At 36.3% G+C, this 15,343-nt stretch overlaps 1 protein-coding gene across 7 annotated transcripts in view; it reads right to left on the bottom strand.

Moving 5' to 3' along the window:
* ARHGAP21 (Rho GTPase activating protein 21) overlaps positions 1-15,343 on the bottom strand; it is a 131,273-nt gene that overhangs the window by 36,278 nt on the left and 79,652 nt on the right. For 5 of the 7 annotated variants that reach the window (XM_025264400.2, XM_025264399.2, XM_044927464.1 and 2 more), the window contains 3 exons: positions 9,712-9,804; positions 7,048-7,126; positions 4,137-4,191 (listed from right to left, as the gene is read on the bottom strand). In XM_025264400.2, coding sequence (XP_025120185.1) covers positions 4,137-4,191; positions 7,048-7,126; positions 9,712-9,804 — 227 coding nt within the window. Of the gene's footprint in view, positions 1-4,136; positions 4,192-5,207; positions 5,305-7,047; positions 7,127-9,711; positions 9,805-15,343 lie in introns of those variants that run through there. The other 2 variants (XM_025264404.2, XM_025264405.2) reach the window with 1 other exon arrangement.

Here is a 15,343-nt window from a genome sequence, read left to right as displayed (position 1 = left end):
TCAAAATATGAAAGAACCTTCCAGAATTCCTGTTCTTGTTTCCCTATTCTAAAGCAGGACCACCCTGATGCTCATGTGGCAAATGGACACCTAATTTTAAATCGAATACTATACTGAGCGTGGAACATAATAAATAGTTATTTGATTAGAAAGTACGTCTGATAAATCTAAAGGAAAATTTCGGTTAAATTACATTTCTCAATGGATGTCACAATATTCGTGGAGTGGTGACTAGGGCAGTGGATGCAGAGCCCAGAGACTGGTTATCCTGACAGCTCGGCAGTGTGACTATGTCAGCCACAGGAATCCTTCATCTGGACCCAGTGGCAGTGTGGAACGGTGGTTTAGCTTCAACTACAGGCTATATACAGTCTCAGACCTGCGTGGGTTCAAGTCCTAGTACATCACTTTCTTCCCTGTTACACCAGAAAAGCTGTTTAACCCGGCTGTGTTTAACAGAGAATAACATGAAGTAGGCTCCAAATGCCCTTGTCAAACACCAGACATACCTGAGAATCTCCAGAGCCAGCACAACTGATCAACTCAAAATTCAATTTTGAGTCCATGGTGCTAAAGGCTTACCAAAATGTCTTGAGGTGTGAAGGGAAAAGAATGCTCAGATCTAGCCCTCCTACAATGGGTCCATTTGAGGACATATTTTTTTTTCCCCATTAGTATTGCCCTTCAGGGACTTCCCTGGTGGCTCAGATGGTAAAGAATCTGCCTGAAATGTAGGAGACCCAGGTTCGAACCCTGGGTCCAGAAGATCGCCCAAAGGAGGAAATGGCAACCCACTCCAGTATTCTCGCCTGGAGAATTCCATGGACAGAGGAGCCAGGTGGGCTGCAGTCCATGGGGTCGCAAAGAGTTGGACACGACTGAGCAACTAACACTACTACTATGATAGGCGACTTGATGGGTGATGGCTATTTCATTCAATGTCTGAGACAGCAACACAATCATTTCACTTTTTAAAAAGTACAACAGGAAGTGCTTTTTATTTTGTAATATCACCATAAAAATATGAACTTGTCTAAGATTATGATCATAGTCTAAAATATCATTACATAAGACGACTGAAATGAATACAAAACTAAACATATTGTGGATCTAGATATGTTTAAAAAACAAGGCTGCCAAGTAAAGGAGTACTATTACCAGCACTAGTTTAATAACATGATGAAGAATTCTCAATTTTACCAATACTTGGTGCTTTTCTTTTTTTTTTCTTTTTTTTTTTACTTTGTGCTTTTCAACTCTGTATCACTGTCTTCTGTAAATTATGAGATTTATTATTATATACCAGTCCTTCCGTGAGGCAAGTTTTAAATCAAATTTTCTACATCACCTCTCAAAGATGAGCTGAGGACCTCTAGAACCACTCGGTCTATACATCACTTGAGGAGCAAAAGTTCATGGATACCCCATCCTGCTGTTACCCAGGCAAACACAGGCAAACTGAGAAAGCAAGCTTTCTCCTGGGTGAATGATGCTTACAGTGGCTGTAAAAATGTTCATGTTTTCTTTACAATGACTATTCAACCTCACAGGGACAACTACATCTTTACAAGCATGTATTTTAAGTTAACAGATTTAAGAGCAACATAAATACTTCTGAAGGCCCCTTGTTTTCACATGTTTTTTTAAATCCCAGATTCTCTTTGGATTTTATAGTAGCTTTTTAAAATGACACTTGTAGATATCCTAGCTAAAAACATTTATGTGGAAAGAAGTTTCTGCATTTTGATGTTCTTTGGGGAACAATGCATAACCTACATTAACTATATACACTCCTTCAATTTCCTAACAAATTACAGGACATGCAAATTTGAATGAAGACTGGGTTTAAAAGTGAGGTTTTCTTTTATTATCAAGGATATGGACTTTTAATTCTTTCTTTTCCTTTAGAATTTTTATTTATTTATTTCCTGATGTAGACCATTTTTAGTCTGTGTTTAATTTGTTACAATACTGCTTCTGTTGTTTCATGTTCTGGTTTTTTGGCTGTGAGGCATGTGGGATCTTAGGTCCCCCAACTAGGGATGGAACCCACACCTCCTGCATTGGAAGGTGGAGTCTTAACCACTGGACCACCTGGGCTTTTAATTTCTTATGCTTAAAATAAAACAAGTTATAAGAATATGACTTTTCTGTTACAATATATCAGGACCCTTTACTGAGGAACTTTGAAGATCTGTGTGCTTGGGTCAGCCCAGTGAACCAACTTTTCCCTGTGGTGCAACAATTTGTAGTTTCCCTCTACTTTAGATAAAACACAAGGAGACTCATCAATTAAACTTCCCACTGATCACATCCTTAGAACATTATTGCACTGTCGATCCCCTGCATCAACCACACAGCATGCTGGGATGATCATTCTGTGCTTGGTCCCTCCCCTTGGCGTTTATTCACTGCCAGCCACTCTGAAATGAACTGTTTCTTTCACTGTTCTAACAAAGTCCCACAAGTGCCTTCACCTTAGCAAGGAAAGAGTCTACTGAAGATGACTCTTCAGTAGAGTTCTGTTTCGGAAGAGCACTCTATCTCTGAGTCAGGAGAATGCAACAGTTCAAGGTCAAGTCTGCCCTACCCTGTAAGTATCACCTCCTGGTCCTTTGCATAAGTAGAGCCCTAGAGAATAAGCCCCTCTTTATTTTCAATCTAGTGACTTCACTCCCTTCCATGGTTATGACTGTTACTCTTTCATTGTGCTGAATGATCAGGGTAGGAACCCTGCAACTAATTCCACTTGATTAAGAAAACCATCATGGATGGTTATCTCTCCTTGATCAGACACCCCTGACCTCAACAGAACTGTGCACTTAAGAAGAATGATCTTTTATCAGTAAAACTGCCATTTTAAAATGAAATCAGCCTGCCTTGAAAACACAAGGTTGATCTCCACGAATTTTGGTTAATTATATTTTATGTGTAAGCGAATCAGTTCAGTTCAGTTCAGTCGCTCAGTCGTGTCCGACTCTGCGACCCCATGGACTGCAGCACACCAGGCTTCCCTAAATGGAATTATTAGGATTAGCTTTAGTAATATATTTTTTTTAAGTGTTTACAAAGATTATTTAGGACTTTGGTTGAGCCAAGTTCAAATTAACGCCTTATAAATGAAAAACATCCCTATTTTGATTCTTATCACAAAGATTCCATTAGTTCTGAGTAAAACAGCAATGTTGCTGCTGCTGCTGCTAAGTCGCTCAGTCGTGTCCGACTCTTAGTGACCCCATAGACTGCAGCCTACCAGGCTCCTCCATCCATGGGATTTTCCAGGCAAGAGTGCTGGAGTGGGTTGCCATTGCCTTCTCCAAAACAGCAATAACAATTCTCTAAAAGGAAGTTTTCTAAAAACCACAAACTTCAGCAGCCACTATTTCCCCAATCTAATTGTTTTATTCTGCTGAACTACAAAAGTCAATTGAGGAAAGTATTCCTGAACAAAATTTGTCTTCTTTTTTTACCATCAGCAGTATCTAAGTTTAATAAAGGAGTTGAGTACTCCATTCAATTTGTTTTCTTTCTCAAGAGGAGAAAGATATTTTAAGACAAATGCTATAGGTTTTCAGCTATCTAATTTCATTCCCTCTCTAAGAGGTTAACATATTTTTCCCTTAAGGTGTGGACTGTACTCATTGTGAACATTCCTTCTAATGGAATGAATGAATACTGTTGAAAACTGTTTGGTAAGTTCATTTATAAGCAGTAATACTTATTGAAAAATTAAGAAATGGCTTTCATAAAACTTCTGACTTTATAATTTTTTTTAAAAAGTCTAATTCCTGGGTATATATACTTGCATTCTGAGGTTTGGATTTTGGTCAAAGGAATAATCTAGAACACAACAGTGGGGCAAACAAACTCTTTAGGAATCTCATTCCAAATGACAACAGCAAGTTTACTGTGAAATTAATAAAACATTCTCATGTTGCTTAACTGTAACAAATTGACAGTGGTCTGTCTGTCTGTCTCTCTCTCTTTGGTAAAGTGTAGAGAAAAACAGAGTGTTTAAGGGTTTTCCCCCTTAGAATCTTTTTAAAAAAAAATCTAATTCACCTCTATCTTTAGAGAATTTTTATTAACATTCATAACTATAAAACAATCCACATATTTGAACAAATAAAACTTACCACTTGGAGAATATCTTCATCTTTTGGCATAACACTAAGTTCCAATGTTGTATCACTGAAATTGAATATACATAAACTATTTTAGGGGAGGCAAAAATTATACAAGAAGGACATAAAGGAAAAAAGAGGTAACTCAGGTATTTTTTAAGTTGATTATGAGTTTAACTTGCAGATTTTAAAAATCTTTATTTTAAATCCAAATCATTAAAATGAAAAGTAGTAATTTTTATGTGTATATAATAATTATGTACGTATGTTTGAGCTATTCAGAACTGGTCAAGTGTTCTTTACAACATGCTTCTAATTTAGAAACACCAAGTAGATTACTTATATTGAATATTCCTGGAACAAAGCTCATCAATATATAATTATGTATTCCTTTATCTCAGGTCACAGAACAAATTACAAATTTTTGCTACATAGTCTGTTTATCAAGTTAAAAACCCATTAACATGAAAATAATCAGAGAACCCTCAAATTTAACATTTTAAGCAATACTAAACATCCTAATTTTGAAATATTCCCTCTTGGCCTCAGAAGGGAAGGAAATAAGAGTTCACCATCACAACCATCAAAATGATGCCTTATCTTTAAAAACCATATAGCATCTCAACTATTTGCTTTCTTCTCCATGATTTAATTTAGAGCTTTTATAGGAATAGCCCAAAGTCTCATTTTATTTTGGTACTGCAAGTGTCCTGTTGAAATAATAGACAAGTTTCTCTAGGTTTAAAACAGCTCAAAGGCAAAAATTAATATACCAAGTCCTGTGATATCAGAATTACATTGAGATATGCAAGGATAGTGGTGCTGTCCCCAGCTAGGGCTTCAGTATCTATCCTAACAATACCGGATAGATTTCCCCCCAATGCAATCATGAGATTAAGAAACAAACAACAAAAAACCGAAAATCTAATAATTTACTGGTGTCTCTATTTGAACCCTTATTTTTAGGTTCATAAATGCAAAGAGAATAGTAAACCAGTAAGAACCACAGGTTCAAATAAATTCCACTAAGAAAATATGTAAGTACTTGAATTTCAACATTTAGAGTTGGTAGAAAATACATACTGATGCTTAGATAAATTCTTCTGCAAGGATACATTTTTACATTAATACACTGCAGAATCTCAATGGCTTTGTGCTGCATTAATCCATTTGCTACCAACTGCAGACAAAAGGAACACAATTTTTTAAAAGAAAAATAAGATCATGGAAAAAAAAAACATTTTATTTATTTATTTAATTTTTCAAATTGCTTTACTGGTGAAAAATTAAGACTGTCATTCCAAAATGTTATTATCGTGAAAGATGAACTGCATCAGTAACCAAAAAAAAAAAAAAAAAAAATTAATGTGGAGTTTGAGGAAAACAAAGATTAAATTATGGTTGTTTTGGGAAAATGGTACTTTTAAAGAAGACATGTTAAGAAATATCCTGGAAACTCTTAAATTATAGGTTGACAAAACATAGTTATATTTATCATGATCTAAATTATTTTCCAAAAGAAAATTTGGGTAGATCTCCCCACTGCCTCTGGAGGAGGCTTTCAATTCTTTACCAGTCCCCAGGTTTCCTCAATACTTAAGATCAAATAGGTGTCACTCAGGAACACCTAGAATCCAATAGTAAAAAGAATACTCTGAAATCAATAAATCATGATCACCCAACTGTAAAAGTGACAACGTATTAGGGCATTTGTGTAAATTGTTGTTGCTAAGTCACTCAGTCATGTCCGACTCTGTGATGCCATGGACTGTAGCCTGCCAGGCTCCTCTGTCCATGGGATTTTCCAGGCAGGAATACTGGAGTGGGTTGCCATTTCCTCCTCCAGGGATCTTCCTGACCCAGGGATTGAATCTGTGTCTCTTGTGTCTCCTGCATTGCAGGCAAATTCCTTACTCATTGAGCCACTGGGGAAGCCCACTGGAGAAGCTGGAGTGGGATGCCATTTCCTTCTCCAGGGGATCTTTCCAACCCAGGAATTGAACCTGAATCTCTTACATCTCCTGCATTGGCAGGCAGGTTTTTTACCACTAACATCACCAAGGAGCCTTGTGTAAATAAGTAAGATTATAGCATGAACTGCTTTAGACATGTTAGAGGAGCTTGATAGAAGTCTTCAGAAAACAGTCAACTTCAATTTAATTACAGACAGCTGAGTGTGGCTAATATAAAGCAATAGGTCACCTAAAAGTTACTGTATCTGAATCTGGGTAGAACCTCTTGTGATGATCTGGAAATCAGACCCTCGTAGAATCATGGCTTATTCTTGATCGAAATTTAATATGCCAACCTCTTTGGCTTTTGATTTCTGTATTTGTAATTTTTAAAAAAAAGTCTAGGTGTGTGACAGAGAGAAAGAGAGTTGGACTAAATTATCTTTACAGTCAGTCACTCTATAAATACTATTCTACCTTTAAAACTCAAAATCCTGTTCTGTAGAACGTAGGCAGACAAGTGGATTAAAAGATGATTTCTTGTGGTCTTTGTTAAAACAAATGAATTTGAGCCAAGAATATTATTCAGTAAGCTATTTAAAGATAAGTTATCTTAGTAGTTTTAAAATAAATTATATATGCAAGTATTTATATACATATTATAAACAAATTTGATTATCACTTCAAATAAAAGTAAGAAACTTAATGGCAAATATAAAATGTATGCCTCTCAGGCTCAAAAGGATTTTAATTACAAATCTAGTAAATTTGCCAAAACAAAGCCACCAAATACGCCATCCTCTGGTAGTATGCTCTTGGCAACTTTCAAATGCATTTTCAACTTTAAAGGAAGGTTTCCTATCTTTACATCACATCAGCTTCTTATAGGAATACAATATTGTATTAAGTCTACTTTCTTCATTGATTTATAAAACCCATCTTTGGCCAAAATTAATCATGCCAAGACTTACCTGTTCTGGATTAAAGCAATTACTTGAGAATAGGTCTTTCCAATAACACTTTCTCCATTGACTTTTATAATTCGATCACCTTCAAAGAGGAATTAAAAAAACACATGAGGAATTCTTTTACAATGTCACTTCTGAGTACTTTTGTAATACTTCTTGAGTAATATACTTATTTTTGATCTATCCTTGCTCATTGTTTTGTAAAGTATCTTTTATAAAAATTATCCTAAATTTTAATATATCCAGCTTATGAGACATAACGATGTTTTAAATGAAGAGTGCAGCAACTGATGAATTTAGAAACCTCGAAAAGTATTTTATCTCTAAATATTTATATATTTATATAAATAAAATAAATCCCCTAATTTTATTTATTTATTTTTTAAGCTTTTTGGCTATGCAGTGCAATATGTGGAATCTTAGCTCCTCGACCAGGGATACAGCCCTGGTGCAGAGTCTTAACCACTGGACCACTACGGAAGTTCAGTGTCCTCCAATTTTAGTCCAACTAATTTCTGTGTCATATTCTTCCAATCTCTTTAGTTTACTGATTAGTGCTATACTACAGAACTTAAAAATGGGTATGCACATGGGTTTGACTTTATATGTATTAACTTGTTCTTCATTTTAATGGGGTAAAGGACGTCTGGACAACTCAAAAAAGTTCAATGGAGCAGAAAAGAAAATAAATGAGAGAAAGGATAAGGGAAAGAAGAAAATAGAAAAAATGTACTTTTCGTGTGCTTAGCACAGCCCCTCAACTATGACCAAAAAAACAATTAACAAATTAACAGTGCATCCTAATATATCTTAGGAATGACACCCAATACTTATACTTGTAGCTGAAAAGATATTTTAATGAAAAGGCAGTAAAAGATAGTTTTTCATTAATTCCCATTTTAAATTATCTCATGTTTAAAAACAAGAGAAAGGGGTAACTATTTTAGTGTGTGCATTACTCTAAACTAAGTCCTAGCTAGTTTTTATGAAAATCATAAGTCACAAAATATTTCAGAACAAACAGACCACATCCTGCAGATATGCAGCTGGGCTTGCTTGCATTGCACTGGAGACTTCAGTTACTCTTTGGGGACTTGGAGGGATGGAATGAATTGGGAGATTGGGACTGACACATATACACTACTGATATGATGTATAAAATAGGTAACTAATGAGAGCTCTACTGTATAGCACAGGGGACTCTACTTGCTGCACTAAGGGGTGTAAATGGGAAGGAAATCCAACACAGAGGGCTTATATATATAAGTACAGCCAATTCACTTTGCTGCACAGCAGAAACTAACACAACACTATAAAGCAACTATACTGATAAAAATTTTTTAAATAAAGAAAATTTACCATTTTAACCAAAAAAATAAGTTACTCTTTGTGGTGGAATGAACTAATTCATCTCTGGCGGGCCAGGCTTGTCTGAATTTGGAGCTTCAAGATTATTTTAATTAGATCAATAAATATCTTCATCATTTTACTATTTTGTTCACCTTTGTCAAAATTAAACATATGCAAAACAGGTTGTTTTAAAGGGCCTCTGGGAGCCCATTATTAAGTGGTAGCTAAAAGAGCCCAATTTTTGAAATTAAAAGATCCGTGCTCCTTGGAAAAAAAGCTATGACAAACCTAGACAGTATATTAAAAAGCAGAGACATCATGGACCTTTGCCGACAAAGGTCTGTCTAGTCAAAGCTATGGTTTTTCCAGTAGTCATGTATGGATGCGAGAGTTGGACTACAATGAAGGCTGAATGCTAAAGAATTGACACTTTTGAACTCTGGTACTGGAGAAGACTCTTGAGAGTCTCTTGGACAGCAAGGAGATCAAAACAGTCAATCCTAAAGGAAATCAACCCTGAATATTCATTGGAAGGACTGATGCTGAAGTTGAAGCTCCAATACTTTGGCCACGTGATGCAAAGAGCTGATTCACTGGAAAAGACCCTGGGAAAAGATGCTGGGGAAAACTGAGGGCAAGAGAAAGGGGCGATGGTTGAGAGGATGAGATGGTTGGATGGCATCACTGACTCAATGGATGTGAGTTTGAGCAAACTCATGGAAATAGTGATGGAAAGAGAAGCCTGGCGTGCTGCAGTACATGGGGTCGCAAAGTGTCAGACACCACTTAGCAACTGAACAACAACAACAAAAGTGCCCACAAATTGTGTGTGTGTGTGCTAAGTTGCTCAGTCGTGTACAACTCTGTATTTCTGTCAGAATGTATTGATTTGAGTATCAAGAAGCATATAACTAACTGCTGCTGCTAAGTTGCTTCAGTTGTGTCCAACTCTGTGCGACCCCATAGACAGCAGCCCACCAGGCTCCCCTGTCCCTGGGATTCTCCAGACAAGAACACTGGAGTGGGTTGCCATTTCCTTCTCCAATGCATGAAAGTGAAAGTGAAGTCGCTCAGTCGTGTCCGACTCTTTGAGACCCCATGGACTGCAGCCTACCAGGCTCCTCCGTCCATGGGATTTTCCAGGCAAGAGTACTGGAGTGGGGGTGCCATTGCCTTCTCTGATATAACTAACTAGGTCTCAGAAATAACTAATATGAAGAGGAAGGAAGAAATATACAGAAGGAGAAAGAAAAATATGGAAAATGAAATATGGAAGAAACAAAGCAAGAAATTTAGATTCTGTTTAAATATCAGCACCTGTGCATAATCCAGCTTCAAAAGCAGGTCCGCCCTCTTTCACCTGTTTAACAAAGATGGTGTCCATGGGTTCCAAGCGGTTTCTTTGTTTTCCTGTGGGAGAGAGAAGAACCAAGGCATGGTTTTACTTCACAATATTTCCATAAAATAGCAAAACAGGAAACTATGTTTAATTGAGACAATTAAGCCAAGATCTTTTAATGAAGTGTTAACCACATATCCTGAATTTGAATGCTGAAGTCATTATTAAGAGTATTTCATGAACTCAAACATTTATTTTGCTTCTTTCATAACACAACCATCACAGTAGCAATGGTTTCCATTTATTGGGAACATTCTGCATGTAAATTACTACACTAAATACTACCATGCCTGAGAGCTAATTTCCATAGTGAGTAAATATTACCATGGAACAAAAGAGGACACTGAGGCTCAGGGAGATTAAGTAAGTTCTCCAAGATCACAGAGCTAAATTATACAGGTGGTACTCAAGCCTATTGCTTTTTTTTTTTTCGTTTGTTCAGTAATTTATTTTTATCAAGTCTACTGCTTTTTAATACTGCATGGTACTAAGCACTGAATTCATAATGCTAAGTAAAACAGTTCTTTCCCTTTAGGGATGCTGGAGGGAGACAGACATATGAATGAAGATTGATACTACAGTATTCAAAAACAGAGACAAATACAACAGATAGTCATGGTGATGAGGAGCAGGTGATCAAATGGGAAAGTCAGGACTTCACCAACTGCTATCCATAGACCAGCTCAGGGACTTGCTAAAAATCAATGTTTGGAGTCCAATCAGAAATCTGCTTTGTCAACAATTTTCCCTGGTTTTTAACCTACACACTAACATTTGAGAAAAACTGACAGTTTCAATACACAGAAGTGAAAAAAAAGGAGTCATGGATGAGAGAACATTTAAAGTAAGTGATAAGTACGAAGGTAAGTACTGAGAGAGGACAAACAGGTACATACTCCCCAGACCGGCAGTATTGACAAACCCAGGAAGTGTGTTCAGATCTACTGAATCAGAAACTGAAACAGAACACACAGCCCTGACTCTTTAAAAAGAATGTAACTGAGAAAATAATGCTTATACATGTATGGGGTACATTTAATCCATTTTGTTAGACTGCAACGCTGAGCAGAATTTGATTGAGTGTCAGATATAAAGAATCCATAATTGTTGTCAATAAAACTTTTTTTATATGAATTTTTATCCATTGTACAAGATGCAGGGATCAAGACCATCCCCAAGGAAAAGAAATGTAAAAAGGCAAAATGGTTGTCTGAGGAGGCCTTACAAATAGCTGTAAAAAGAGAAGCAAAAGGCCAAGGAGAAAAATAAAGATATACCCATTTGAATGCAGAGTTCCAAAGACTATCAAGGAGAGATAAGAAAGCCTTCCTCAGAGATCAATGCAAAGAAAGAGGAAAACAATAGAATGGGAAAGACTAGAGATCTCTTCAAGAAAATTAGAGATACCAAGGGAACGTTTCATGCAAAGATGGGCACAATAAAAGACAGAAATGGTATGGACCTAACAGAAGCAGAAGATATTAAGAAGAGGTGGCAAGAATACACAGAAGAACTATACAAAAAAGATCTTCATGACCCAGATAATCATGATGGTGTGATCACCAACCTAGAGCTGGACATCCTGGAATGTGAAGTCAAGAGAGCCTTAGGAAGCATCATTATGAACAAAGCTAGTGGAGGTGATGGAATTCCAGTTGAGCTATTTCAAATCCTAAAAGATGATGATATGAAAGTACTACACTCAATATGCCAGCAAATCTGGAAAACTCAGCAGTGGCCACAGGACTGGAAAAGGTCAGTTTTCATTCCAATCCCAAAGAAAGGCAATGCCAAAGAATGCTCAAACTACAGCACCATTGCACTCATTTCACACACTAGTAAAGTAATGCTCAAAATTCTCCAAGCCAAGCTTCAACAGTACATGAATCGTGAACCTCCAGATGTTCAAGCTGGATTTAGAAAAGGCAGAGGAACCAGAGCTCAAATTGCCAACATCCGTTGGATCATCGAAAACGTGAGAGAATTTCAGAAAAACATCTGCTTTGTTGACTACGCCAAAGCCTTTGATTGTGTGGACCACAACAAACTCTGGAAAATTCTTAAAGAGATGGGAATACCAGACCACCTGACCTGCCTCTTGAGAAATCTGTATGCAGGTCAGGAAGCAACAGTTAGAACTGGACATAAAACAACAGACTGGTTGCAAATATTTCCTATACGTCAAGGCTATACATCAAGGCTATATATTTTCACCCTGCTTATTTAACTTATATGCAGAGTACATCATGACAAATGTTGGGCTGGATGAAGCACCAGCTGGAATCAAGATTGCCAGGAGAAATATCAATAACCTCAGATATGCAGATGACACCACCCTTATGGCAGAAAGTGAAGAAGAACTAAAGAGCCTCTTATTGAAAGTGAAAGAAGAGAGAAAAGTTGACTTAAAACTCAACATTAAGAAAACTAAGATCATGGTATCTGGTCCCATCACTTCATGGCAAATAGATGGGAAACAGTGGAAACAGTGACAGACTTTATTCTGGGGGGCTCTAAAATCACTGCAAATGGTGTTGCAGCCATGAAATTAAAAGATGCTTGCTCCTTGAAAGAAAAGTTATGACCAAACTAGATAGTGTATTAAAAAGCAGAGACATTACTTTGTCAACAAAGGTCCATCTAGTCAAAGCTATGGTTTTTCCAGTAGTCATGCATGGATATGAGAGTTGAACTATAACGAAAGCTGAGCACCAAAGAATTGATACTTTTGAACTGTGGTGTTGGAAAAGACTCTTGAGAATCCCTTGGAGATCTCTGCAAAGAGATCCAACCAGTCCATCCTAAAGGAGATCAGTCCTGAGTGTTCACTGGAAGGACTGATCCTGAAGCTGAAACTCCAATACTTTGGCCACCTGATGAGAAGAACTGACTCATTTGAAAAGACTGTAATGCTGGGAAAGATTGAAGGCAGGAGGAGAAGGGGACGACAGAGGATGAGATGGCTGGGTGGCATCACCAACTCAATGGACATGAGTTTGAGTAAACTCCAGGAGTTGGCGATGGACAGGGAGGCCTGGTGTGCTGTGGTCCATGGGGTTGCAAAAAGTTGGACACCACTGAGTGGCTTGAAATGACTGAACCACAAAAGTGACTCAAAAAAAGAAACAAATAAACCAACATCTATCATCAACTCCGCTTACATATTTATCTATTTATTTTGAAAGAAAGCCTCTAAAAGTAGAGAATGCTAACTCTCCTTACAAATCAACAAGACACAGTGGAAACTGCTTGTGCTTTTCCACAGAAGACAGGTATCCAAATTCCTTGCTTTGCCACTAGATAGTCCAGCTGTAATTAAATAAACTTTTTTACTTAAAGAAATGATTCCTCTTTCTTTCATAGCATAGAGATATGTTTTAACATTCTTGAAAAGTTTCTAGGACTCAAAAGATAGCATATAAATAGCTTATAACTGGAGCAATTTCTCAGTAAATGTGCATTTCCACTCATGGTGTTTAGATGAAGACTAGTCTTCTGTTTTCAAGAATTAAAAACTTGAAAAGTCATAAAAATACACCTGCAAAGTAGCTATCATTCAATTTTTAAAACTATTTCCATTTATCAGATCTCTTCCCAAGGAAACTCTATAAACTCTCTATGTTCTAAATATTCTAAATCCTTTGGTCACTTTTCATTGGCTATGACAACCCCAACTGAAGGAAGTAAGAGAACTAAATGTTAGTTAACTCACTACTATAAGGAAGAATGTCCTCATTCTGAAGAGATGTTTGTTGAAATACTTAGGGATGAAGTATTAGTAATCAATTATCATATTTTATTATTATATTGTTACATTTCCATTATTATAATGAGAAGGATATCTGCAACATAATTTTCAAATGATTTGAGGGAAAAAAATAAACCTGGATAGCCACACACTCAGACACACATATGGATGGACAGATAAAGCAAATATATCTTAAACATGTTAATTGTGGAATACAGACAGGGCATTTGCTGTACTCTGAAAATTATAATACAAAGTCTGGAAAATTTTTCTGTCTGTGCCAAGCTTTTACCTCACAGAACTGGTCATCCACTACTTACAATTACACATTTATTTGTTTACATGTTGCTTGTTTGTCTCTTCAACTAAAATGAAGAGCAGGGATTTTTGCCACGTTCACTGATGCTCATAGACCTAACAATGCCTGGCACAGAATGGACATTCGATAAACAGATGCTCAATAAATGAACAAACTTATTTAAATCTTACATCAAGCTTTCGCTTACAACTAGTTTGAAAGGGGAAAAAAAAATTCTTTTCAATTTAACTCAGTTAAAATGCAAACACTTAATTCCAAACAAGTTGGTAATCAGGCTAGGTCCTTATGTAGCCAACTCAACATTCACAGCAGTGGGCATTTAAAGAAAACCATTTACTTTTTTCTTGGCTAGAGATTTGAAGGTTTAATAAGTTTTGCTGTATCAAGTCATTGCTTCATGGAAAGATTTATATAATAAAAGAAAGGACACATTTTTCTTTTTATTAATGACTTGCAGTCCACCATGTCCCAAAGGTGATTATATCATACCTACATTTAAAAAACACAAAAATATAAATGACTATTAATGACTTCTACAAAATAGTAAAAAGCTGACTATATAGCAATATAGTGACTTCTGAAAGTTCCTATAGGAACTTTCACTTACACAGAATAAATGCAGTTCAAATAATTTGGTTTTAATTTCTATTAAGGAAACAGTAACTTGGCAATGACTACCACTATAAATTCAGAGAGACTTTGCCACAAATTGACCAATCCTTCAATATACTATGCCTGAAAATACACGAAGATGGAGTACACTAAAAGAAAGGCCAGTCTTACAGCAAACACTATTTTAACTGCTAAGAGTTATACTCTGATCCTTCTTGTTCACTTTCCTTTCTAGACTCTCTACAGAATTCTGACTTGCTATTACTACTATAGATGTTATCCAGTTTCTTCTGGACAATAGAAAAACTTCCCAGAGACATCCATTAATTACAGACAGGTTTAATAAGAAATATCCCTCTCTTCAATTTCTATATGCCTTGACTTTAAGTCTTATGTTAAAGACATAGTTCATTAATTTTAAGAGTGTCTTCTTTTTAATATATGCTCTCTGCAATTCCACTAGAACTGGAAATCACAAGCATCAAATTTAAAGTCTGTGTTATTCAATCTCTTATGCCTTTGGTTTTTTACAATCAGTTTCTAGATATGCAAAACTAAAAGTCCAACCCTGTGGCAATTCATCAGGAAAATTTACCCCTTACTTCCCTGTCAGATCATTTAGCGGAGTTAGTGGCTTCCTTGGCAATTCTCAGTAAAATGTCTCTTTCAATTCTGCATGTGTATTTTATAATTTCTTAGTTTTCTAAAGACTTTATTCAAGCCTCATTTCCTTATCAGAAGAAAAGGGAAATGTGTCTTTTTAGCACACACATGTAACTAAATCTTTCTGTCTTTGAGAAAAGGAAGAAGATGGTGGTGATCTTATGTGAATAAGAATGGCTAAAATGAGCATGTACTCCAGAAAAGTCCC

The sequence above is a fragment of the Bubalus bubalis genome, chromosome 14, assembly GCF_019923935.1.
Source record: "Bubalus bubalis isolate 160015118507 breed Murrah chromosome 14, NDDB_SH_1, whole genome shotgun sequence".
Taxonomy (NCBI): Eukaryota; Metazoa; Chordata; class Mammalia; order Artiodactyla; family Bovidae; genus Bubalus; species Bubalus bubalis.
This window is presented reverse-complemented; position numbering and strand designations above follow the sequence as displayed.